The 27,397-nt window shown below is 45.3% G+C and overlaps 1 protein-coding gene across 4 annotated transcripts in view; it reads right to left on the bottom strand.

The window, feature by feature from the left end:
- ZFAND3 (zinc finger AN1-type containing 3) overlaps positions 1-7,343 on the bottom strand; it is a 281,926-nt gene extending 274,583 nt beyond the window's left edge. Inside the window, exon 1 of one of the 4 annotated variants that reach the window (XM_025186351.2) lies at positions 6,985-7,343. In XM_025186351.2, the coding sequence (XP_025042136.1) occupies positions 6,985-7,055 (71 nt within the window). In that variant the 5' untranslated portion in view covers positions 7,056-7,343. The remainder of the gene's footprint in view (positions 1-6,984) is intronic. The other 3 variants (XM_025186352.2, XM_006126534.4, XM_006126535.4) reach the window with 3 other exon arrangements.
- Between the last annotated feature and the right edge of the window lie 20,054 nt (positions 7,344-27,397).

The following is a 27,397-nucleotide window of genomic DNA, read 5'->3' as shown; positions in this document are numbered from 1 at the left end:
CAATGTGGCTCAGAGCTGTGGGGGGGAGGGGGGGGGTGCGCTGCTGTCCTGGCAGCACTGAGCAACCTTGCTTGGGGGGCCAGAAGCTGTCCCACAATCAGATAACCAGTAAGTTAAGCCACATTAATTACAGGGATGTTAACAAAAGTGTATTTGTGTAAACATGTAAACGCTGGATTTTTTTTAGTAGTTACACGTTTACACATGGGGGAGAAAAGGGGACGAGAGCCAGTGCAAAAAAAAATCCGGCTCCCCACAAGCACCGGCTCCCATCTGCACACACACATCCCAGATAAAGAGGAAGCAGCATGGGGGCAGGCAGCTCTGCAGGAGTCAATTACACATGGGGATCCATCTTGAAAGCCACTTCATGTATGTACCAGCTCCCGCCTGTCTCCCTCACCTCCCACACTGCTGCCTCTCTGTTAGAAGCAGCAGCATAGGGCAGGGGAACACAGTAGGAGCGCCACATGAGCTCGTGCTACCTTCTGTGGGAGGCAGTGGGGCGAGGGACAGGTGACTCTGTGGGAGCCTCACCCTAGCGCTCCCCCACCTTGCTGCCGCTGATACAGAGGCAGTTGTGTGTGCAGTCACTGGGATTAACCCATACATCTAGGTTTATCGGTTAATCCTGTAAACTACTACATGCTAACATCCCTAGTTTATTACCCAGATTTAAGCCTTGTAAAGTGCCCGCAGATAGTGGCCTATAAATCTTTGTAACATCTTATTTTGTCTCCTTACTTTTAAAAAAAATTATGTTTTGGCTCTCCTATCAGAAAATGAGTTTTCACTTAGTTAAGAAAAACAACAGGGATTAAAGGGAGTGAATATTAAGCTTTTCTGTTCTACTACAGATTTAAATGAATTCACCCCATTTAGTATGAGGAAATAACAGTTTTGGTAGCACTTGACCTAAAGTAGTCTTCCTTGCCACAGCTGTGTCAATACACCTCAATCCTGACCCACAGCGCTGCCATCCATCCACAGCTAATCCAAAGCACCTCAACCTTGATGTACAGTACTTACTGCCATTCTTGTCCAGTCTTCATTAAAGACTCCAGTCAACATAAATTGTAACAAGCTGTATGGTAGTTCTGATGTGAACTAGAACAAATCAACAATTCATTCTCTAATAGGTTGCCCCAGAACTTGAGGCCCAAGATAGGAAAGGCACCACTAACTCATTGCATCCCAAACTTAACAAAACAACAAATACTCTGATATCACTTAAAAAACTAACAAAATATGTAGACGGTATCATAAGCTTTTGTGGGCACAGCCCACTTCCTCAGGTGACCAGAGTGTTGGAAGTCCAGAACCAAGAATAAATAAAGGGAGGAGGGGGGGAAAGGACATTGGATAGATAAGTTTCAAAGGGATAGCCGAACCAGTCTGTAACAGGAAAAACGTTAAAAAAAAACAAATGGTCTATTAGCACCTCAAAGACTAAATAGTTAAGAGAAGCTGATAAGAACCATTAGTACTCTTCCTTTCCTAGTGCAAACTAACACTAGTACTGTAGTAGTAACTAAAGACACCTTTAGTTAGGAAAGACTTGGGACAGGTATGGACTTCAGAGATTAGGAAGTGAATTTTTTTTTAAAGACCACTAAGGGCTCTAGAAGAAGAAAGAGCTTCAGTTTCAAAGTTAAACACTGGCCAGAGAGAACAGTGTTAAAAACAAAGGACTATTTAAAAAAAATTAATGAATCAGCTTAATAGATTAGAAAAAAAGGAATGCTTCAGAGATCCTAAGTCACAAATTTACCATGCAACTTGAAACGTATATTTTGTTGATCAAATTATTTATATTATATAGACAATCATTGAAAAGACCAGGTTAATGTGGCAGGACCATAGTAATGTACTAACAAGTAGGAGATTCAGATTTGGAAGTAAACTCTGGATTCTCCCAGGACACTAGTAAGCTTGGGGCTGAATGTGTCTTCACGTCTATGATGCAGGCAGTGTCAGTGAGAGGCAGGACCAGTGGTAACATCCTACACAGAATCCCTGCTGGCCTGTTCTCAAAGCAGTATTACCGTCAGCTTTAGCGGAGTGCAACATCTTCTAAGTTGCCAGAAATAAGATGGGATGAAACTAATCATACTGTGTTTTCAATCAACTTCCTGCTGGCAGCCACCATTTCGAGAATGGAATTCATTTGTTTTATGCATATTTGCTTCTCTTTCTGGTTTTAAGGCATTGCATAGAATACCTTCAGTGTTGCTATGGGTTTTAAAGAAAATAAACATTCACCAGAGCACAGAGCTGTCAAGTTATTTCTTTGACCTCTCCCTTCCCTTCAATCAACTCCTAGAAGTCCAACTGGTATTTTAGCTTGTAATATTAACCCATGCATGTGACTGCTTAATCACAAAGGTCCCAGTCCTGCAACAAAGTCAGCACAAATGAATCCCTGAGCTTATGTAGAGAAAGCCCTTCCAAAGTCAATGGGTATCTGCCCACATGATATTCATAACAGGATTGGGTCCTAAAATTTGAGCAAAACTGCTATAGGTAGCAAGCAAAATGGCTTGATTAGAATACTCATGGCACTCGATATACATATCTGAAATCTTCAGCCCTAAAAAAAATAACCAATGCAAACTGTAGCTTGTGATTCCAAAAAGCAACTGAAAGAACCTAAGTTCAGTACAATTGAAAGTACATTACAATGTTCACAGTGCCTGAAACTCTTCAAAGCTTGTGACATGCTATAATAATGAGAGGAAAGGATAGTGAATAGGGATGTAAGCGACTAATCGACTAACTAATCGACTATACAATAAGCAAAAGCTTATCGGATAGTCAACACACTAGTCACTTCCCCCTGCTGCTTCTTTCTGATAAAGGCAGCAAGCAGGAGGAGGGGGAGAAGCAGGTGCGGGGGGAGCCAGCTTAAAAACTCCAGCTCTATGGGTGGGGGAAGGGGCGCACGGGCAGCATTTCACCTTTGAAATGTAGAAGAGTTCCCGCTGGGGCTCTTGTACATTTCAAAGCGGAAGCACCAGGTGAAGCCTGGGACCAGTGGGGGACCCCTGAGTCCTCTCACTGGACCCAGGCTCCATGTGGTATTTCAATCTTTGAAATGTAGCAAGAACTGGGCGGGCGGGCTCCTACTACATTTTAAAAGGCAAGAGCCCTTATCGACTCATTGAATAGTCAATGTAAATTCCATCGAGTATTTGATGAGTTGATTAATCTAATTTTAACATCCCTAATAGTGAAGGTATTTCTAAGATACTGGAAGCATAAATTCTTTTGTAAATGAAGTTCTAAGAGATTAATATAGACTAGGTTTCCTGATTTAGAGTGTTTGGATAGCTGAAATGATTCATTAAAATGTAATGTTCAACCCAACGGTCCATATGTACTAAAAGATTTAAACAGACTGTTCTGTTCCTTTCATTTGCTTTTTTAAATGATACATAACGGGAACTGACAGGTATTTTCCACCCCTTAGAAAAAAGGAATATCAAGTCTGATCTAGCTAGAAGGCCTTTAAGAGTTTTCAATAATTGTTACTGTGAGCTTTCACAAAGATTAACATTTATAACTGACGTTAATCATTTACTTTGGAACAGATGTTTAAAGAAAATTTTACACAGTATGACAAAAACATTCCCTTCTCCCCCTTTTAGTTGTTCAATTCAGTCTCTTCTATCACCATTTTGCTAGCTTTCCAGTAAACATCCACTACATCACCACAAAATCCTCCAGCCTACATAGGACCTAAATTTCTAATAGAAAAACAAGCAAATGTTTTTAAAAACTTTTTTACTTTGATGCATCAGAAAACAACTGAACATGCAATCTTCCACCCTCATACCCTTTAAACATCACTTGATTTGAGTGCTAGGACCAAAAGTAAGTATTTTTACATGAAAGGCCTATTTTATTTGCAATGCTCCTTTTCACATTTGTCTTATGATGCCAAATGTTTGTGGATTACTGCAGTGAACATTCACTTCAGGCGAAGTACTCAACATTATACAGAACTTCTGTTTCACATAAAAATAATTACAACCTTTTCATATTTAGCCAAGACCAACTTCCTGGAGTCCAGGCTAGTCAACTGGCTTAGCACACATTTTTCTACCACAAGTGTGATTCAGGATCAAAGGCAGCCTTGAGAGAAATCTTGGGGAACAGGGGAACAGCAAGAGGTTTCTGAGAGAAGAGAGTCAGATGTGCACCACTTAATTCCTGTCTAGAGTCAAAGGATCAGGATTACTCCCAAGGGTGATGATAAACTACATTTCCAGTAGGAGGATTTGCCAGCATAGCTACAGCAGTCCAGCTCTACAGGCAAACCATTTCTTGTGTAAACAAGGACAAAGAAAATGAGGGCAAGCGTGTCTTTAGAAATCAGAAAATAACTGAACACACAATCCTCCCCCTTCGTGCCCTTTATACATCACTTTTTTTTTTAAGAAATGCTGACATCTTAGTTCACCTAAAGACAGATTTGAGTGCTAGGACCAAAAGCAAGTACACAAGTGCACATGTACACAAGTCATCTCTACAGGCTATTTAACAATGTCAGCCCCTGTAACTCAATGATGAAAAATCTAAGTATCTGGTCAAACAATCTTTTTCTTTTCTCTCTGATAAAATATATTTGTATTCTGGAAAGGTGCCAGGTTGCAGAACATGCATATGAAGCCCTGTTTATCAACACTGCAGGTACAGAAGGTGAACTTTTTCATACAGTTCTACTGGTAATGTACTGCATCCCTATCATGGAGGAATCACTGCTGGAATGACATCCCTTCAAAAGGGGACAAATTAAGGCCAAATGTGATGGGGGACTGCTTGTGTAATGGGAAGCCATGTCCATCAAGAACTATACATATAGGCAGCATCTTTAAATGGCCACTTTCTTCACAGCCACCATTTGAGGCACCAGATTTTTTTTCCTCCCATGACAATGCACTGATGTCACAAACCCAGGGCACTGAACTCACGACAAAGTTCAGCATGAAAAGAGCTGCAAGCTGAAGACTGTGTAGTTCCTTCACTGCCTTTGTACATCACCACTGGCCACAGAAGCCATCGCACCATAGTGGAAGTAGCAACAACTGCTTTTCACCCATATTCTTGTAAGCGTGAGACATTAATTCGTGGGCCTAGTAAATCAAAAATAAAGTAACAATTTGCTGTATATTTACAGTGTGTCTTGTGAGATCACTCCCAATGGGACCATCGTAACTGTCAAAGTTCAGACTTGTACCATAACTCACAAATGGGATTTAATTTAGAAAAAAGTTTAGAAAATATATGTAAAACAACTAAATCACTCTTAATACGCATCCTTCCACTTCTCCAGAGTACTTTAAATTGTATTATTATAAATCCCAAGGTGGTGCATTCATAGACAGGTATAAATTGCAGATGGACTCCCACAATTCTACCTAGTAACATACCTTTTGAACACTCCATAAATCAGAAATTCAGGAATCTACATCACCACACATATTCAAGACACTTTATTTTCATGTCTCAGCCAGCATATTCCACATGCCACAATCATTCACTAAAAACTTAATGGAAATGTCTTTCTTTACCAGCATGGCTCTGGAGAGTGAAAGAAGAATCAAATGGACTGTTATGTTTTTTCTTCCAGAACAGAAGAATGTCTTCTTCCTTTAAAACAGGATGAGCCAGCAGATGCTAAAGACCATCCCTGGCAAGAAGTCTGCTCAGAAGGTTTTGTAAAGTGGCAAAAGGACGCTTTTTATATTGCTATTTATACACACATAGGTGTATATGGTTCTTTACAGACTTACATGACAGACTGAAAATTACAAGCTAGCCGTAGCTATGAAAGGCTGAAATAAAGGTCCAGAAGTTAAGAAAGTTGCCTGCCTGCTACTTTGCTGATGCCACTATCAGTGTTCCCTGCAAACTGAGTGCTTGGGTGATCACCCAAGAGCAATTCAAATGTTGCACAGATGATTAGCAGAGTGTCCACAGCCAGGAGCATGTGTTTCTTCTGGAGATGCACTCTGAACATGTCTTTGTGCAAATAAAATGTATTCCATACACGGATGGAAAAAATTAGAGGGCACATTGGCCACTATTATTCCACCTGGGGGCTCAGAAACAAAGTGTGTTAATTGTAATTAAATTGAATCTTTGGAGGAATGGGTAAAGAGACATTGAAGCTGATCCTTTCAGGAAATTCTCTACAATTCCTACAGGCCATGGAGGAAGTCAAAGCTGGAATGGCTGGGAAGAGGGAGAAAGAAGGGGGTTAGGTAACACATGGAGAGATACAGGGGGTAACCAAGTTAGTCTGTTACAGAAAAAAACAACAAATGGTCTGGTAGCACTTTATAGACTAACAAAACATGTAGATGGTATCATAGCTTTCGTGGGCACAGCCCACTTCTTCAGATGACCGGAGTTATGAGTAGGGGATATGAAAATGACTAACTAATAATAGATTTTGAAATAATAGTAGTGTGATAAATAATAATATAAGCCACAGACACACACAGATGGAACCCCCCCCCCCCCACACACACACACACACGTCTGAGAACTAGTCAATGGCTAGAGACAAGAATACAGAAGGGATATTTGGGGATGAGTTAGCTGCTCTCCCCACCCTGACTTAGCCACTTGTACTTGCAAATCAGGAGCCAGCCCCCCCAACCCCCGCCCTGTGATGCAGCAAATAGTCACAGGCCTGGGGGAGGGACGCCTCTGACGAGGGAAGCCCCCTCAGCACAGCAGGGGGCACATGCCCCTGCCCTGGAGCAAGCCCGGCCTGGGGTGGGGGAGGGGTGGCTCAGCCTTTGATGACAGGCCCTAAGGGAAGCTAGGAATCCCGGCCTCGCCTGGCTGGCCGCCCCTGGCCTAGTCACTAGGCCCGGCTCTGCTGCTGCCCAGCCCCAGGGTGCAGCCCAGACCCCGGCCCGGCCTCCTCCCCGGGCCTCACCCCGCCCGGCCCCCTCCCCGGGCCGCACTCACCCCCAGAATCCGCAGGGGCAGCGGGGCGGCAGGCTGGGCGCCTTGCTGCGCTCGCTGCCGGCGTCTCCCATGGCGGGGCCGAGTCTCCGGCGGGCCCGGGGCGGGGGGGGTCGCTGGGAGTGGAGGGTTCGGGGCTCGGAGCCGGGATTCCAGGCCGGTCAGCTGGAGCCGGGCGCTACCAATGCTGCGGTAGCGGGGAGGGGGCGGAAGGGGAGCAGCCGCGCCCGGCGAGGCCTGAGGGGACACTGCGCTCCGGGCAGCGCCCCTCCCTGTGCGCGGCGGCTGTGACGAACCTGCTCTAGCCGCGAGCCGCACGCACCCCCTGACCCAACAATACCCCTAGCTCCTCCCCCGCACTGCGCGGGGATGGTATTGCCCGGCCACTTGCTCAGGTGGGAGTGGAGCGTACCACTCTCCTCCTATAGGAGAGATTGGAATAGATTAGGAGCGAGGACCCAGAGAGAGAACTGTTGGGAGGGTCGATAGCCCTGAGTAAGGAGTCGTAACTGGTCTTACAGGGTTCAGAAGCAGCAGATACAAACGAAGTGTCTATAGACCTTTCCCTCCCACCACATGCACGAAATGGTACAGCCCGGGAAGATGGCCCTGGGGATGAGACGACGTGAAGGTAGGCGCATGCGCGAGGAGGGAACCCGGAAGTGGGAGTGGACGGAACCTTGTCCCAGGTGGTTCCCCATCTGGAATGCACCTTAGTGGCCTGCTGCAGTGCGAACGTCCCCCACTCTACGCGCCCGCCCGCCGCAAGGGAGCGCCTCGTGCCTGGATTCCCTGTCCGAACCTCCTCCCCGCGGCGCGTGACCTTGGGCATCGGCCCCCGGACTGATTCCCGCAAGACAGCGAGAGGGTCGCTCGCCCCTTCGTCCCAGCTCTGCAGCTCGGGCCCCCGCCCCGCCCACGCTGCTTAGTATGTGTGTGGAGACTCGTCGTTCTGCAGGCTTGCAGCTGGGGCGGGGGAACCTTTTTTGCGTCGGGGGTCACTGACCCACAGAAAAACCCATGGGAGTGCACGCGACTGAGAAGCAACCACAAAACCCCCTCACTGACTGGCCCTTGACTGAGATGGAGAAACACGCCCCTCATTCCCTTTGCACGCCACAGCCTGAAGGGGCCAGACTAGTAGATTTTTGTGCACTCCAGCCCCAGAAGGGAAGGGAGGGGGGGACTGGAGCACCAACGTGGGCACCCCAATGCTGAAGGGGAGCCCAGAGCCCACACCCCAAGCCTTAGCTTCCTCACCCCTAACCTAAAGAGTTCCTTCCTTTGTGCCCCTGTGAGGTTTGCTCCTCTCTAATAGGGCGTTGGGCCATCTGTCCTTCAAAACTGTCCCCAATTCATGCCCCACATTCTGCCAAAACCCTCCTAAACCATCCAAAGGTGGCTAAAATAAAATACAAATTACATTTAAACTAATCTGCCACAGGAATTGTCTTCTGCACCATTTGTACCTTGTAGGTGCAGAATCAGTTTAAATTTGGCCCCCAAATATAGGTGAGGTAAAACAAACCTATTAATATTTAAGACCACAACAGATATTTCTGAGGAAGAAATGTTAATTTTCAATTGTAGTGGAACAGAATTTTTTGTTAAATATTAATTTTAGTATTGACTACTAAAAGACTGGAGCATTGTAAAATGATTTGTAGGCTCTATAGCTATGATTTTGGTTTTTGTATATTGCATCCTTAGAATTAAAGACTACTTGTCCTCTACTGGGAGCAGGGCTAAGGAGATTCAAGATTGTGTATCTTACCAAGTGAGAGAAAGACTTTGATTTCTGACTCCCAAACACATAATTATGTCTTTGATTTCCTTGATGTAACATAACAATAATCTAGAAAGAAAGTGCCTGTACTTCTTTTGTTTGACATCATAACACATCATACATAAGAAGGAAGAAACTTAAACTGACTAGTCTTTCTTCTCTGAACTGAACAAATTGCAGAAAATAAAAGCAAAACAAAAAGTAAATTAGATATTTAAAATAGACAGTTACTAATTTAGAGGTCTACAAAAATGGGGAAGGGGTACTCTAGCATTTGAGAGCTGGGTTGTATTTTTTAGATGGACTTGGTGATGCTGAGTAAGTCACCACTTTTGGCTCCAGGTAAGGATGCTAGGTGGCAGTTAATAAGCTAATCCAGTATCTAATGGAATTTCCATTGACTACTCAATTAGTCGATAAGGAGGTTAGCTCCCAGGGTCAGCGAGAGCCAGGACTGAGCAGTCCCGGTTCATGCCAGTTCCAGGACTGCTGCAGCGCTGCCTTTTAAATGTAGTAAGAGCCACAACTAATGTAAAATGCTTTTTAATATTTGGATAAAAATTGTGACAGTGAAAAGTACTTGTGTTATGAGAATATTAAATTTAATATTGTAAGAAATAATAATGTAAGAATAATATAATAAACTTTTCAACTTACGAACCTGGAATGTACATACCCTGATGGACAACTCAGACAATGACTGACCAAAGCTATCATTGCTCATGAATTGAATCGGTTTAATATCGATATTGCTGCCTTGTCCAAATCCAGAAGAGCTGATGAAAGTGAGGGAGGAGAAAGGAGGATACACTTACTTCTGGAAGGGAAAATCTTTAGATGAACCTCGATTGTATGGAGTAGGCTTTGCTATTAATAATAAGCTCATAAGGTGCCTCTCTGAGCTGCCAGAAGGCATCAATGAGCGGCTTATGACACTCCAATTGCGGCTCACCAAAGAACGACAGGTAACTATTGTGAGCAGCTGTGCAACAACAATGGATGCCAATGAGGATGTAAAGGAAGATTTCTACTCTAAGAGACCTTTTTATCGGAGGCCCCCTAAAGAAGATAAGATCATTTGGCGGGGGGGGGGGGGGAGAAAAGGCACTTGGAATCCATGGGATTCGGGGGAGATAAAAGGCCCCTGGCAGCTGGAGAAGGAGAAGGAGGAGGGGAGGGGAGGAAAGACCTAAGGGACGAGTGAAAGCTCTGGTAGATGGGACCCCCCATCCTGAGCCACTTCTCACATCGCAACCCTCTCTCACACCCCCAGCTTCTTGTCCTACACTACACATCCCCAAAGCCCTATCCTGACTCATGGCCCTCCCTCATCATTAGCCCCTTACCCTGAAGCACCCAGGCAATTCTGGGTAAGTCTTCTAGTTAGTTTATAGATTACAGTGAAAAACTGCAAATAATCTGGTAGCACTTTATAGAGTAACATAAATACTTCATACCTTTTGTCTAGCTAATACTAATTTAAATCTTATACATAGGCTACATTTTCAGAAAGGATGGCTACTTTTAAATCCATTATTGAATGTCCAGGGAGGTTGAAAGATGGATTTAAAAGTAGCCATCCTTCTACAAAAGAATGTATCATCTGATTACAGAAAGAGACAGCTAAACTGGAGTTCATTTACAAGTTCAACACTGTCAATTTAGGTTTGAAAAATGATTTTAACTGCTTAATGCACTACAAAGGCAATTTCCCCACCTTTGATATTTGTATCTCCACATCAAATGCTGTGATTGACACACATCCACCCTGACTTAATTAGTTTAATTAACACTGGTCCTACAATTAACAAATAACTTTCTTTGCTGTTATAGATACCCCTGAATCTGTAATTTCCACTCCAACTCTTCTTACAAAGAGGGTTTTACTCACAAAAGCTAATGACTTAATAAATGTATTAGTCTCTAAGGGGCCACAAGACAGCTCATTGTTTTTACAGACTAACATGGCTAGACTTCTCTTTAAAGATCCTGTGACTGAAACTAGCCTAGGCATCAGTGCTTGAAAGCTTTTTTGTGATGTTGCAGCTGGAGTGCCACAGCACACTGAGGCAACACTGCAGGAGAACTATAGCAAAAGTGTAGTTGTGAGCGCCTAACTAATAAGTGGGGTCTCCCTTTTACCGGTATCACTCATACAGCCCTCTGTAGACCAATAAATTGATTGCAAATTAAGAGCCAGGTTCACCAATATGCTTTGGCTGTTTTCGCTGCTCGCATGATACATCTTAACTGGCTGGTGTACTCTAGTTTTTTTGTGTCTCTTTAGTACCCATATTGGTGAATCTGTCCTTAAAAGTTATTTTTAAAATTATCTGGAATTCTGACAAATGTTCATATCATTAGTAGTATCACCTAGTAGAATTTCCTGTGGGTTTCTTGTTCAGTGTTATTGGATGGACATTTAATTTAAAAAAACTAAGAAAATTTCCAGGCAAAACATTGGATGGAATTAAGCAGTAATTTAAAGTTTAAAAAAAAACATTATAAGCATATGTTAAGTATCCTACAGTATGTGTTACACAACCAGGAAATGTACACTGAAAAGAAATCCAAAATTATGAAGGTAAATGCACAGTCAAGGCACCCAAGTAACCTTAACTCTGTCCTGTAGTGATGCCATGAAGAGAAAATTAATGTTTCTTTAAACAATTCAATTTAATAGGGGCCACAAATACTAAAATACGTGAATTGTAATAAAAGTGATTGCATTATGTCATTACAGGGCAGAATTAAGGTTGTTGGGTATCTTAATTCTGGGTTTCCATACCTTAAAACATTGGGATTTCTTGCAACCTGGACAGTGATTTAGGGGTATGTCTACACTGCATGCTTATTTCAAAATAAGCCATTTCGGAATATAAACTCTGAGATAGTTTATTTAGAAATAGTGCAGCTACACAGCAAACGCTCATCGAAATAGTACTGAGCTATTTCAAAATAGAGTGTCCACACTCATTGGACGCTGAATTGCATTTAAAGCCACCCAGAAGCACTCCAGGCAGGGCATCAAGGCAGCAGTCACTTCCTGGAGCTGCTGGCTGAGGCTAGCAGAGGCTCAAGCTTAAAGGAACCCCTGTACACCTGTGTCTCAGGCTCATCTTCTTTGACTACCTCCTTGAGGGATAGCAAAGCCTTTTCATTGCCTACTCTGTTTGCCCTTACGGACACCACATCACTCCAGTCATGGAGCTGGACTTGCCTCCAAGCAATCAACAGCTCTTAGACCCCATGTCGCACCTCCTGCTGTAGTTACTGCAGGCTGCCCTCGTGGCCCCACAGGAACAGGTCCTCCACAGCTCATTGCAGGCATGTGGAGATCGATGGTCGGGGCTGTGCTCATGCAGGTATGGCATTCTCGTGCTATTGTCCCAGGAGGGTGGTGGACTGCTAGAATGGGGTTCCCTAGGAAAGGGGTGGGTGGAGGCTCCCTCCCTGGAAGGGTTTTGAGTCCTGCCTTCACAAAGCCCTGATGGGGGATTGGGTAAGTAGGGGGTTGGTCATGGTGTGACTGAGATGGGGGTTGCCCTTGGGGACCTCCCAAGGGCTCTGGCAACACTGTGATTCTGTTCTCCTCCTCCTACAGGTGGTGAGGGCCATGAACACCGTCCTGCTGCCCCGGCTCATCCTTCCAGGTGATGTGGACCTCATTGTTGCCGCATTTGCTGCCATGGGCTTCCCAAACTGCAGGGGGGAGGGAGACATTGATGGCACCCACATCCCCATCCAGGCCCCCAACCACCAGGCCTCCAAATAAATCAAACACCAGGCATACTTTTCTATGGTCTGCAGATTGCTGTGGACCACTGAGGCTGGTTCACTGACATCAATGTTGGATGGTCAGGGAAGGCACATGATGACCTCGTCTTCTGAAACTCTAGCCCCTATGAGAAGATGCATGCCAGCACTTTTTTCCCTGACCACATCATGAGGGTTGGGGACATGGACATGCCAATATGCATAAAGGTGGATGCAGCCCACCCACTGCTCCCCTGGCTTCTGAAGGCCTTCACAGGACACTTTGACCAAAGCAAGGAATATTTCAATGCCAGACTCAGCAGGACATGCATGGTGGTGGAGGGCGCCTTCGGCCATCTGTAAGAAAGGTTCCACTGCCTCCTCACCCGCCTGACCTCAGCAAGCAGAACATCCCCCAGAGGGTGGCAGCCTGTTGTGTCCTGCTTAATGTATGTGAGAACAATGGGGAGATGTTCTTGGCAGGGTGGGGAACAGAGGCCAAGTAGTTAGCCAGGGCCTCTGAACAGCCATGCGCGGCTGCTATCTGGCAGGCCTATCAAGGGGCTGTGCACATCCAAGAGGCCCTGAGGGAGATATTCACACAGGGACCCCAGTGACACTTTCCCCTGGGCCTCCCCACAAGGGGCCTCTGCACCTTTCCTCCCACACCCTTCCCTGCTCTCCCTTCCCCCTTCCCCTGTTGATACAATAAAACAGACTTTTTGTTTTTGCAACAAGAAGCTATATTTTTGGTTTAATTGGAGTAAATGTAACTGGGGAAAGGACCTGGGAGGGAGAAGAAAAGGGGAAGACAGGCTCAGGGTTGGGCTTGGAGTGGCACCTTCCTCGGGTGGTCCCACCACTTTGTGTGGGGCTGGAGGGCCTGGAGCTGGGGCAAGAGTGGCCAGCAGGCAGTTGATGGCAGCAGTGTAAGCTGCGCATGTGACCCGGGCCTGCCGCAAGAGCTCCTGCCAGGTGGTGCAGTGCAGCTCTATGTCCACCTCCAGAGACCACTGCAGGGCACACAGGGCAGCAATGTGCTCCCACTCCAAGTCCTCATGGGCTCATCTGCGGCAGTGGCTTCCATGGGGTCGGGAGGCTGACATGGGAGGTGTTGCAGGTGCCTCACTTGCAGCTGTTCCAGCTGTGAAGAACAAAGAGAAGGCTGGTCATCCCAGGAGACAGGGGACCTGAAGCCTGGCCCTCATCTCTGTGCCAACACTGAAAGGTTTCAGGTCAGACGAAGGCGATGTGCTTTGAGCAAGGCTATCGGTGGCCTAGACAGCGGGGCGCTTCCTGCAGGGGCACAGATGTCCCTGAGGGGAGCCTTGCTAGCCCCACGTCCTGGGGACAAACAGGCATGGGAAGGTGCCAACCAGGCTGGGAGCCTGTGGGTGGGAGGGGAGTGATGGGGCGGCTCAGCTTCCCTCTGTGCCACACACACGCTGGGACTGGCAGTCGCAGCGTCCCACAAGGAGAGGACTTGTATCCCTGCCTTTTGGGGGGGGAGGTGTGTGTGAGTAACACCTGCTTGCCGGGCAGGGTGCTACTGGGGTTCCCTGCATTTCCTTCCCCTCCCAGCAGGCCCCACTAGCAGGGGCTCGGTGTTCTCTGCCTTGCCATGCTTGCCCGGGAGCAGATACTGCCCTGAGAGGGCAGGGCTGACCATGTGATGTACACGGCACTGGTGTGAGTCCAGGACCCCAGCCTCCTTAGTGGTGGCTTGTGGTGCTAGGGTGTCCCACCATGGGGTCAGGACTAATGCAGGCCTGTGAGAAACCCTGTAATCAGGAACACAAGGGTCCTCAATGGCAGCCTCCTGGGGCTGAGTGCTCCGGAACTGCACTCCACGTGCACAGACTGTTGTGCGATGCCTAAGCTGAGAAGGCCAAGTGAGGAGTGTGCAGCCCCTCGCCACTCACTGTCTCCCCCCGTGTGTGTCTAGGGAAAATCAGGGAGCTCACCTGATGGGCCTTCTCCTGCATAGTCCAATCCCTGGGCGACATCCTGGAAGGGTAACAGCTCCAAGGATGGGGTAAGATCCTGGCTGGTGGGTATTGTGGACCCCATGGCCTGCTCTTCCTACTCGGCTGCAGGACTGCTCTCCGAGAGGATGACAATGAGTGTCTCCTGCCCAGAGTCTACAACCAGGTGAGGGGGGGGAAGGGACTGACCCCTCCCTCCCAAATGTGGTAGAGCTGGTCGTAGTACTGGCAGTTCTGGGATGCCGCCCATGAGCAGAAGCTGCGCTCCCTGGCCTTAGTATAGGCCTCTCAGCTCTTTCACCTTTTATCCACTCCTGTGGATGTGTCCCCTCAGTCCCAGGCTGTCAGCCATAGATGTCAGCATTCCTGCATCTGGTGCGGAGATCCTGGAGGTTCACCTCCTCTCCCCAGACCTCAGCAAGATCCAGGATCTCTGCACCCGACAGGACGGTGCCCACCTCTTCTGCTACTGGGCAGGGGCTTGGGAGCTGCCTGCAGCTCTGCTGGCAACTGTGGGAAGCTCAGGTGCAGTGCTGAGGTCTGCCATGGCAGCAAGTTTAGCAGATCTGGCCCCTGCTATGTGGCGCAGTGTGAGCTGGGCCTGCTGTGTGCCACACACTGTTCCCTTTGCAGCTGCACCTTTAAAGCCTGCAGGGGAAGAGGAACTATAGAGTCCTGATGAGTGTGGCCAGTGGCCAGCAGGGCACCTGTAGGAAACCCTGGAAGCCTCTTATTTCAAAATAACCACAACCGCGCTGACTACATATGCCCTATTTCAAAACAACTATTTCAAAATAGGCGTTATTCCTCATAAAATGAGGGTTACCAATTTCAGAATAAAATGCCCATTATTTTGAAATAACAGGCTTGCTATGTAGACTCTTACTTTGTTATTTTGAAACAACACTGCTGTGTAGATGTGCCCTAGGAGACCTGCATTCTACTCCTGGCTCTGCCACTGGTTTGTTCAGTGACCTTGGTGTGATGATTTGGATAATGTAAGTGTCAGTGTATGAATTCTGAAATTATTGCTATACGAATTGCTGTGTCACTGAATGGCCTATGTAAATGTGGAACCCTCCATTGTGGACAGGGCTTGTAGCAGGTACACACCAGATTGGGGATAATATAGATTTCTTAACTATATTAATGTGCTGTAATCATGCAATCATTATGCTAAAGAGTAACTACATCCTAGGGAAAAACCACTTCTCTCTCCTTCTCTCTGAAGGGGCTGGCACTGGGAGAACATAAAATTCCCAAAAAAGACAAAGTGATAAACATGACAAAATGGGTTTAAAAAGGACTCTCAGGCAAGGACTGAGGAGGACACACCAGGGCTGCATCTAGATTGGCACGATTTTGCAGAAATACTTTTAAAGGAAAAGTTTTTCCATTAAAAGTATTTCTGCAAAGCACATCTAGATTGGCACGGATGCTTTTGTGCCAAAAGTGCTTTTGCGCAAAAGCATCCCTGGCCAGTCTAGACACGATTTTGCACAAGAAAGCCCCGATCGCTATTTTAGCCATCAGGGCTTTTTTGCGCAAAACAGTTCTTCCCTGTCTACACTGGCCCTCTTGCGCAAGTATTCTTGCGCAAGAGGGCTTTTTCATCAAGTGGGAGCATGAAAGTATTCACGCAAGAAGCACTGATTTTGTACATTACAAAGTCAGTGCTCTTGCGCAAATTCAAGCGGCCAGTGTAGACAGCTGGCAAGCTTTTGCTCAAAATCTTGCCAGTCTTAAACGCACCTTAGAAGTCTGGACAAGAGGAAATAAGGTGTTAAGAGTATGCTGAAATCCTAAGGACATCTGCCCATGCATAAGAAGCACAAACAAGAAGACAAGAGAATTTTTCAAGGTAGTACAAGGGGATTTAAGAAAGGGATGAAGAAAAAGAATTGTGATGGATCTCTAGCTCTGCTCCCTGGGTCCTGCACTTGCTGGTGGTTCTTAAACCTCAGAGTCTCATGGCAACCCTCCCACTGCCTCTCAGTACTTAAGAGACAGGGATTCCTCACTTAACAAGCCCTTCTCATCATCAGCCAGTCATTAGCTGGGAGGCAAGAGACCCTTCCTTAGTCCAAAAGTTCCCTTTTCTCTCCCTGGCTGTCCATTTACTTCCAGTTCCAGCCCAGGGACCATAGCTAACAACTTACCCTACCTTCTCCACAGGTCTGAGTGAACCTTTTATAAGGGACCAGCAGGCTCTAACTGGCAGCAGGTGTTCCCATGGTCTCCTGCAGACTGGCTCAAATGAGCTCCAGGTGCCTGCCTGACTTAATTGCTGGGGCAGCAGTCTATTCTGGGAACAAAAACTGGTTCACCCAACTGCCTGTATACTGTCCCTCTCTCAAGCTCCTACAACTTGCTGTCTCTGAACTGCTGCAGAAAATGTAGGTTGAATATCCTGAAAACTGTCCTAACAGAAGTCTGTGATAGTAGAAAAGTCTCCTATTGCCTTAGACTTTCAGGGGACCAGGAATAGAGCCCTGGTGCATCCGTGCTGCAAGGTGCTGTGTGTGTGTTCAGTTGTTATTAAAATCAATAGGCATTGAGAACATTCAATGCCTCACATTATCAGCCTAAATGACACATCCCAGGCTCAGGCAATGAACATAAGAACATAAGAACGGCCGTACTGGGTCAGACCAAAGGTCCATTTAGCCCAGTATCCTGTCTGCCGACAGTGGCCAGCCCCAGGTGCCCCAGAGAGGGTGGACCGAAGACAATGATCAAGCGATTTGTCTCCTGCTATCCCTCTCCAGCCTCTGACAAACAGAGGCCAAGGACACCATTTTATCCCCTGGCTAATAGCCTTTTATGGACCTAACCTCCATGAATTTATCCAGCTTTTCTTTAATCTCTATTATAGTCCTAGCCTTCACAGCCTCCTCTGGCAAGGAGTTCCACAGGTTGACAACACGCTGTGTGAAGAAGAACTTCCTTTTATTAGTTTTAAACCTGCTACCCATTAATTTCATTTGGTGTCCCCAGGTCTTCTATTATGGGAACTAATAAATAACTTTTCTTTATCAGCCTTCTCCACACCACTCATGATTTTATAGACCTCTATCATATCCCCCCTCAGTCTCCTCTTTTCTAAACTGAAAAGTCCCAGTCTCTTTAGCCTCTCCTCATATGGGACCCGTTCCAAACCCCTAATCATTTTAGTTGCCCTTTTCTGAACCCTTTCCAAGGCCAAAATATCTTTTTTGAGGTGAGGAGACCACATCTGTACACAGTATTCAAGATGTAGGCATACCATAGTTTTATATGAGGCAAAACTGCTCCTGATCTGGAAACATTAATTGGCCCATTTCTCCAACCTTGTCTTTGTCAAATCTGCTAGACAAGAGTGTGCCGGTACATAATCAGACCATTTTTGTGGTGTTTTTTTTTTGTACAAACATGACTGCTCAATTGAGGTACACATGCACGACCCTACAGTGGAGCAGGTGGAGTGTATAACAAGTGCTGCACATCTTCCCTCCCAGCTTAAGATCTAAATTACCATAAAATGAGAAAAGAGACTCATGTGGTGCCAATCTGTTAGAGAGACTCTTCATCTGATTGAAATAATCACCACTTTTTCTCCCACTCCAGTCAGCTGGTATCGTTTTACATGAAACCCTGTCTTTTAGAAGATCCCTTCTCTTAAAACCTCTTCTGATGATAGCAAATATGAGAGCTTTGGAGGGGGCAGTAAACAGGACGTGTTAATTGTAGTTCAGCAACACATTTGTTAGATCTTTTACTTTTAGACGGTAGAAAAGTGGCTGAATTTTTCAGCATGTCTCTCAGTGATTGCCATGTTGGCAAAGCACTAAGCTGGCACCAGCTTATGTTGAATTGTGAGTCATATGGAGTTGTGTTATGAGACCTCCACAGGCAGAGCTGCATAACACATATATGTCATTTATTTAAACAATTCAGGGAAGGAACATAGTTTAAGGAGCAGAGCATGCAGTTCAGAATCAGGACTCCTGCACACTTTCCCCAGCTGTGGCACTGACTCACGAAGCCAATAGCTTCACTGCTATGTGCACTCATTTCCCAAAATGGGGGTGACAGACTGACTTATGTCAAGCAAGGGCTTTGAGGCATAACTCATGTTTGTAGCGCACTTTAATTTTTATTGGAAAGGTGCTAGAAATGTGCAATTAATATTATTTAATATTTTATTATATTATGACTATGGGAATGACATTTCCTGGCAGCTAATGGCTAGCTGAAGGAACTCAGGATCCAAAGTGAAACTGAAAGCTCTTAACACAGCCAGTCACTAATGGCTAAGAAATTACTAACCTGGAGGCCATCATAAATATTATGAATAATAGTTGTATTTATTATGCCATTCCCATCAGTCATCTAGGACACTTGGAGAGTTGCATTATAAAACAAGCAATTTAAGAAGGCCACATAAAACATTAAAAAGCCAAAGAATTAAGCATAATTCATAAAAAGGGGTGGAGAAGAGGAAGGCAAGTTGAAGCGCTGCATGGGTTGGATAGTGACTAATATTGAAACAATCCACAGAAAATTAAAATCTGCAGATGTTTTATATAAGCTGGAACTTTTATTACTGTTATAAATGGTCATGTCTAGGAATGGATAATAAGAACCATTGTGCTGGGCATTTCCTGGCAATAAATGACGGGGTGAGTGAAACTTTTACATAACTCTGTTCAGCAGAAGATCTCAATGCATGTTACAAAAAAGGATAAATATCATTATACACATTTTACAATCAGTGAAATAGCCACAGAAAAATTCAAGGTCATACATATCATTGGCAGCTGAGACCCCCTATGAACAGGGGCTATTGCTGGAGCAGCGTCTGTTCAGAGCAGCCAGGGCTGGCCATGAACAGAGGCTGCTTTGACACGGTAGCTCCTGTCTGTGGGGGCCCAACTCCCTGCTGGAACCTCCCCCCCCCTCCCGCCTGTCGACAGAGGCTGCTGCTGGAGCAGCCTCCCCTGGCTGCCCCGCACGGCTGCCTCTGATAGAGGAAACCGTGCAGGGGGAGGGAGGGGCAAGCGGTGATGCAGAGATGTTGCTGAGGGGGAACCAGCTTTTAAGCTGGCTCTCAGCAGCACTGGCTCCTGCTCCCCCCCCTTGGGCTATGTCTACACTCCAGGCTTCTTGCACAAGAACATCTTGCGCAAGTGTTCTTGTGCAAGAAGTCTTGCGCAAGAACACGTCCACACTGCCATGAGCCAGCTGTGCTTTAGTGCAAGAGCGCCCATGGCAGTGTGGACGCTCTCTTGCACAAGAAAGCTCTGATGTCCGCCTCCAGAGAGCCATAGGGCCATTTTAGCCATAGGGCTTTCTTGAGCAAGAAATCCCTGCCAACGTCCACACTGCCCTCTTGCGCAACAGCTCCTGTGCAAGAGAGTTTACTCCTGTTAAAAAACAGCGTAGCTCTTGCACAAGAAGCCCTCTGTTACCACGCTGTACTGTAAATTTCCTTGCGCAAGAGCGGGCGGGCAGTGTGGATGCTCTGCAGATTCTGATTTAGAGGCAGCAAGGGGGAGAGGAAATGAGAATAGTCAACTTGACTACCTGATAAACCTAGGCTTATCAGGTAGTCAACTAATCAACTGCTCTTTACATCTTAGTTTGTTTCCGTAATCTCATATTAATATCTTTATCGTACCACAAACCCTTTTCTAACTTTAGTCCCAATACTGAACTACTCATTAGGCCTATAACCAGTTTTACTGTGCATCTACTTTCATCATGTAAATTTCATGTTATGTTGATCGATATATTCCACAGCTTCTAGCAATATCCCACAAGGTCTCCCTGGGAATTGTATTGAACGCTTTCTTGAAGTCGATAAAATTGATTGTAATGGGTCTTTTGCCAAGCAGAAGCTTTTTTGATAATCTGTCAAAGAACAACCGTTTACAACATGATCTACTACCTGAACACAACCTAGCTTGTTCTTTGCTTAATATTTCATCAACTGTCTTCTTTATTCTGTTCAGTGTAACTGGAGCCAGGACTTAGCTCAGGATTGATAGCAGTACAATATGTCTCCAGTTTGTGCCCTGAATAAGAGCCTCCATTTTTCCATCATACCATCTTTCCAGTCTTGTGACACTTGCTCTTTCACCCAGATTTTGTTGCAGAGATGGAAGAAGCAGACAAAAGGGGTGAGTTCTAGCAGCTCTATAGAATAGTGAAAGACTTCTCCAGAAGTACCAGCCCATCACAGATGATGCCCATCAGAGACACTCCTGGACCGATGTTGAAAACTCATGAAGAACAAGTCAGACGACAACATTTCCATTCCACATTACATGGTTCAAAGTTGACAATCATGCACCAGTACAAGCAAAACGCCAATGATAAATTAGAAATAGAAGAAGAACCAATAACACCCAATGAAATTAAAACAGCTGTCAAAAGCCTCAAACAGAGGAATGATCCTGGGGTTGACAGACTCGAACCAGAGGTTCTGAAGGCAGGATGCAAAATTCTGATTCAGCAATTAACAAATCATTCCATATTGCTTAATTTTTTTTAAAAAAAGGGGAGTCCTGAAGTATCTCAGTTGCAATTGTTTTTGTATACAAATTAAAGGATTTTAAAAATACTTGAAATTTCTTTCTCCTTGGAATAATAGCTTATGCCAGAAGGATATAATCCAATAACGGAGGGAATCGTTTAGAGTCGTTTCCTCTGTCCTTTTGATCTATGTTTGTTCCATGTCTAGCACAATAGGGCTCATGTCTATGGCAAGAGCTCCTATGCATTATGGTAATATAAATAATAAATAACAAATCTTAAATAGTGTGATTTTGAATAAATGTGTAACACTTCAGATTCTAAGGCTTATAAATGCTTTCTGGTTACCTTCTGTTTGAACAAGTTGATTTTGCTCTTTCCCCAGCTTCTTTGAAAATGGAAGAGTTCAGGGAATATGTGGCCACATACTATTTCCATCCCTGCTTTATCAATTCTCTGACTTTTGACCTGGTGTTTCTAAGCACACCTGAGGCAAGTGTTAATTCCCCTACCAAAATTGTACTGTCAGATGGGTCTAAGTGCTTAGCTGCATGAGAAAATGTTCTTGGAAGCTAATGATGTCATGTCCTGAGAAAATGTTGAATAACTTATTCAGGGTTTGAGTCTTTCCATATTATAGTAGTAACAGCAGCTGAGAGATACCCTGTTTTGTCATTTGTGGTGTCCATACAACTGAAGCAAGATCAAAAGTAATATTTTACAAGTGGTACCTGCAGCCTAGCTAATTTCCTAAGTACCACCAATTGCTTTTATAGCAGGTTAAAGCCTGAAAAAGTAGAGATAGTAGCTGAAAACTGAGATCATATAGAGCAACTATTTTATATTTGCACAATGTTCTTAAAGCTATTGAAAATCTTACCCATAGCTATCGGTGGCTCATGGCAGCACTTGGGAGGTGCACTGCCTCCGCCAGAATTCTAATCACTAATTGGGGTGCTTCCTTATGCCCCCTCCCTGTTCCTCTGGGTGGCCCTGCCTGCACCAGTTCCCTTATGGCCACAGCAACGTTTCTTTGACTGCATCCACATTTAAGGTTTCACTTTGTGCTAGAAGGCCAAGCGAGAGCTTCTACATACCGATTGCTTGCCTTTTCAAGTTATATATCAGAGAAACATTGATTCAGTTGCTGATTGAAGGGTAGTGCTTAACAATAGCCCTCCTTTATCATGTATCAAGTGCTGAAAGTATGCTCAATCTTATAAAATACATAGAGGAAGATATGCCCCTGTTCCAAGGGGCTTACAAACTAGCAAGCAATACTGTATAGCCATAAATATTCTGGCTGGCCATTATGCAGATGGTTTACAGAGAACACAGGGGGCAAGAAAGACAACAAGAAGAAATAACATACGTAAGAATGGAATTACTCATCTGGAAGATGAGGACCAGGAGTTTGAATATAATGCCATGGGTGATGGGAAGCCAGTGAAAGCACTCAGATAAGAAAGTGACATAATCTAAGCTGCAACAGAGGAACATGATTTGTGCATCAGCTTTCTAGCTGGACTGTCAGGGAATGAGGTAGCAAGCGGGAGACCAGGTTTGCAATGATCAGTGTGATAGATGACCAAAGTAACAATGAGATTGTGACTGTAATGCTGGATAGGAAAGCATCACTTCAAGAAGGGGATTTGGTGGTAGCAGAAAGAGGAGTCAAAAAATAACAGCAAAGCTGCAAATCCGGGTAATGGGAAAGACAGTGGGAATCAACAGAGAAAGAGAGAGGAAGGCATAGGATTAAATTCTTAGGATATCAGCAGGAGTGACTGGTGCCTGCAGGGGGAGAGGATGCAGAGAGGGCCACCCAGAGGAGCAGATAGAGAATAAGTCGGCTTACCCCGTTTAGCAGTTTGACTGTTGATGGCACTTCCCAAGTGCTACCATAAGTCATCTATGGATTTCAGTGTATTGACCTTAAGCAGGCAATGAAGTCATCTACAATATGATTGCAGAAAGACAACCAAAATACTGAGAAATAACAGAGAGGGGGGATGTTAGGAGTGAACAAGAGATGTCAGATTCATCAGCACAGAGTTGGTAAATGAAGCCATGAAGGTGAATGAGGTTTCCCAGAGACAAAATGTAGAAAGAGAAGAGTAGAAGACTAAGAACTGAGTCCTGTGGGATGGAAATGGAAAGACGGATGAGGAACTTGAGCAGAGCCTGAAGATGCAGAAGGATAGATTTTAGGTGTGGTACCAGGTGAATGCAGAGACATGAATGTCCAAGGAGAGAGACTGGATGAAAGGCTGACCAAATATGTCAAAAGTAACAGGTAGAAAGTCATTATGGCCTGCTGAATAAGGAATATATAAGGAATAAGATGTATACGCAAATGTCATGATTCAGTTTCCCCCTCTTAACCTTTGCCCATCTTGTCCATTTTGGTAAGCGTTTTGGAGCTGTGACAGTTTCTTTCTTTGCATTTGTGCTACCATAACAACAACAACAACAACAGAGTACGAGGATGATAACAGAGAAGAGGCTTTTAGGGCTAGCCAGCAGGAGAGCATTAGTGACCTTGGTGAAGGTTGTTTTGGTAGAGTTGATGGGTGAAACCAAAGATTGTTAAGAAAGAAAATCAAAACCAAAACCATGAGAATAGAACATACACTTAAGGGAGTTTGGAGGCAAAGGAGTAATGGCTGGATTGGCAGTGTGATGAGCAAATTGAATGATCAATTAATCTTTTGGATCTTTAAACTCTGATGGGGAGATGAGTTAGTAACTGGATGGGTAGAGGATTTAAGGGAGGGACTTCTTGTTCAAATAAACTAAAAAAGACAGAGAACGGGCAATGTCAAATTTCCTCCTTGAAGAAATTAGTGAACCTCTGAGCAGACAGCCTCAAACCCTGATTATGTCATTCATGATCCTGCAGCATATAGGCAAATTAGGGCCTACTCATTATGGTCCAGTGTAATAGAACAGACTATGTCTGGGCACCACTGAGATCATCGGAACAGGGAGAATTGCTCAGAACTCGGGCTACTTACAGCCCATGACTGGAGTCCTTTCCCATACAGGCACCAAACCAGTCATACAAATCACTTCAGCTGCCAATCTGGCCAGCAGGAAGCCTCACAAGCAAAGCCCCTCAGACATCCCAGCTTTCCCTTTGCCACAATCAGACTCAGACCTTACACAGGTGAGAGGTTATAAAACCCAATCTCACCAACTCTTAACAGCCACAGTCCCAGGCCAATTTATGCCTCAGATCTTACCCGCAAGAGCATGCTGGGCCAATCCTTTAGAATCTAAAGGTTTATTAATAAAAGACAGAAAAGGTTGAGAGTGAGATTGTTAAAGAGGATAATACATTACACACATCAATCACCACTTTCTTGATGCAGGCTCTCAGCAGAGATGTTACAGACTTCCAGCTTAAAAGTCTTTGGTGTACATCCTATATCAGGATGGGTCAGCAAATCCTTCCTGGCTCTCTGTCCTTAGCAAGGATGCATCTGGAAACAGGAGCAGGATTGAAGACAAGATGGTGATGCCCTCATGGAACTTTTATATTCTTGGTGCAAGCATGTCAAACTTGAAGCCTACTGAGGGCTACACAAATGAAAACTGATACTTTCAGGGTCACCAAAGAAAATGTACTTCTATCAGAAAGTCATAATTATTTATTATTATAGATTATGTTTTAGGTATATTTTATAATTTTTCAGGTCTTGTTTTAATATTATACAATAATTTGATGTGTGAAATTGTTATTTGCCCATATAAAATAATTTTAAATTTAAATATAAACTTAAGGTACTTTTTAATGTTTTATATGATACATAACTTGTTTGGTGAAATAAAAACAAGTATAGACCGTGGTTAATCAAATAGAACAGGCTTCTGAGAAATTTTCAGATACTTTGTAAGTTTGAGATTTTACATAAACATATGATATTCATGCAATTGCAAAAAACTGACATATTTACTGATATAAAATTAATATACATTTTGTGATTTTATTTGGAATAAATAAATAAAAAACAAAATATTAACAAAATATCCCCTCCTCTCCCCCAGAGCCAGGCATTCCCAACCTAATGCCTTCTCCCTTCCCCAGAGCCAGGCATTCCCAACCTAATGCCTTCTCCCTTCCCCAGAGCCAGGCATTCCCAACCTAATGCCTTCTCCCTTCCCCAGAGCCAGCCCCCTCCCAACCTTCTCCAGCCTAATGCCTCTCCCCCTCTCACAGAGCCAGGCACCCCCAGATTCCCCCAACCTAATAGCCTCGCCCCTCCCCCAGAGCCAGGTACTCCCAACCTAATGCCTCCTCCCTCACAGAGCCAGGCAGTCCCAGCCCCCGCAACCTAATGCCTGGGTCCCAGAGCCGCCACCGCCGCCGCCACACATTTCTTCCTCAAGTGCTGGGGCGGCATGAGCACAGTGGCCAGCTGTGGGAAAGCCCTTGATGCCTGTGCAGAGCATCTGGTTGGCTGTGAGCATGTGCTGGAGCACCACGCACAGAGTGGCCTGGTTGGCCGTGAGCAATCACTGTGGTGCCATGCGCAGAGCGGACGGTCGGCCGCCTGTGATCTGTACTTGGCCACGTGCTCCGAGCAGCCAATGGGCCGCACTTTATTCTTTTATAAAAATGTAGTGGCAGACCGCAAAAAATTTTGATCGGGCTGCATGCGGCCCACCAGAGGCCTGTTTGACATGCCTGTCTTGATGTCTCCCACACTAGAACTGGTCACATGATCAAGTAACCTGTCTGTGTTTCACATGCAAGTAGCCATTATGCACTGGCTGGTTTGCAGGTTTCCAGACACATTCCTCAGGTGTGTACTGGCCACTCTGCAAGCCATTGTCCATGAAACAGTGCTAGTTAGCACAGCCATTCACTGAACAATCATTGCTTGCAATAGGCAATGCAGGCCCATTGCTCCCTCCCAGACAGAGAACATTTACAATATCAGAACAGAGCCCTGTAGGGGAGCCTGGACAGCCCTGCCTTAAGAATAAATGGTGATGTCTGCCTTGACCACTGTGTGGATCTCTAACAAGCAAAACCGGGGTCAGTCTCAAGTCTGGTGCACATAAGCATGCAGGCAAGGCTCAGGGGAAGCTTTGAGAGGCAGGAATGTTTTGCATAATAATGCAGATTAAGCGAGATCACGTCAAGAACACACAATCAACCTTGTACTAGTACTTCTATTTCTGATGAGCAAAATTACAGATGCGGTCATAAAATTTAATCACGCATGTAGTTTTTGCCACATCCTGAGCAGCAGGATGTAACCTAAATAAGGGCATTGGGCATTTTAGGTATTTTACATAATACGTAATCAATTGGTAAATATTATTAGAACAACCAAGTCTTGCTTTGCTATAAAATGGTCTTAGTAAGAAGATTCAATGGGAGGGAGGGAGGGAGTAGGATTGACCCACAGGCAGGGGCGGCCCGTGAGCCTAGGCAGACTAGGCGGTCGCCTAGGGCGCCGCTGGCCCAGGGCACCCCATGATGACATCACGGGGCACCCGGACGCCTGATGATTACATTATGGCCATTGACAGCCGTGCAGGCGAGGGTACCGATCTTGCCTTCTGCCTGGGGTGCCAGCTGCCGCAGCTGGCCTCAAACTGCTCCTGACCACAGGTCCTACTCATTGTAACTAGAAATAAATAGACCCTTTACACCAGCTACATCAGTGCATGGTGTCCCAATGGGTGGGAATCAAAAGGACCACGACCTCCTGCCTGGTATTGTAGGTAGCATATGGGTGAAGTGTAAGTGAACTAGGCTTAATTATTGTATTATAATATTCTTCTATTAATTGCTTTTGCATTGCTTTGTGCTGTATTAATTGCGTTAGAATTTATAGTATTTAAGGTTTAAATTGTATAGTAATAGTTTTTAAGGCCTGTGAAATTTAAACAACTATATTCACTGCTTAAAGATTGCAGTAAATAAGGGTATGTCTACACTACCCCGCTAGTTCGAACTAGCGGGGGTAATGTAGTCATCCGCAGTTGCAAATGAAGCCCGGGATTTGAATTTCCCGGGCTTCATTTGCATGAAGCCGGCCGGCGCCATTTTTAAATGCCGGCTAATTCAAACCCCGTGCCGCGCGGCTACACGCAGCACGGAGTAGCTAGTTCGGATTAGGCTTCTAATCGGATTAGGCTTCTGTACAGCTGTGAAATGAGGTGTACAGCTAGTTCAGATTAGGAAGCCTAATCCGAACTAGCTACTCCGTGCCGCGTGTAGCTGCGCGGCACGGGGTTCGAATTAGCCGGCATTTAAAAATGGCGCCGGCCGGCTTCATGCAAATGAAGCCCGGGAAATTCAAATCCCGGGCTTCATTTGCAACTGCGGATGACTACATTACCCCCGCTAGTTCGA

This window comes from Pelodiscus sinensis, chromosome 3 (assembly GCF_049634645.1).
Source record: "Pelodiscus sinensis isolate JC-2024 chromosome 3, ASM4963464v1, whole genome shotgun sequence".
Classification (NCBI taxonomy): domain Eukaryota; kingdom Metazoa; phylum Chordata; order Testudines; family Trionychidae; genus Pelodiscus; species Pelodiscus sinensis.
Note: the sequence above shows the minus strand (reverse complement) of the source record. Positions and strands in the feature narration are given on the sequence as shown.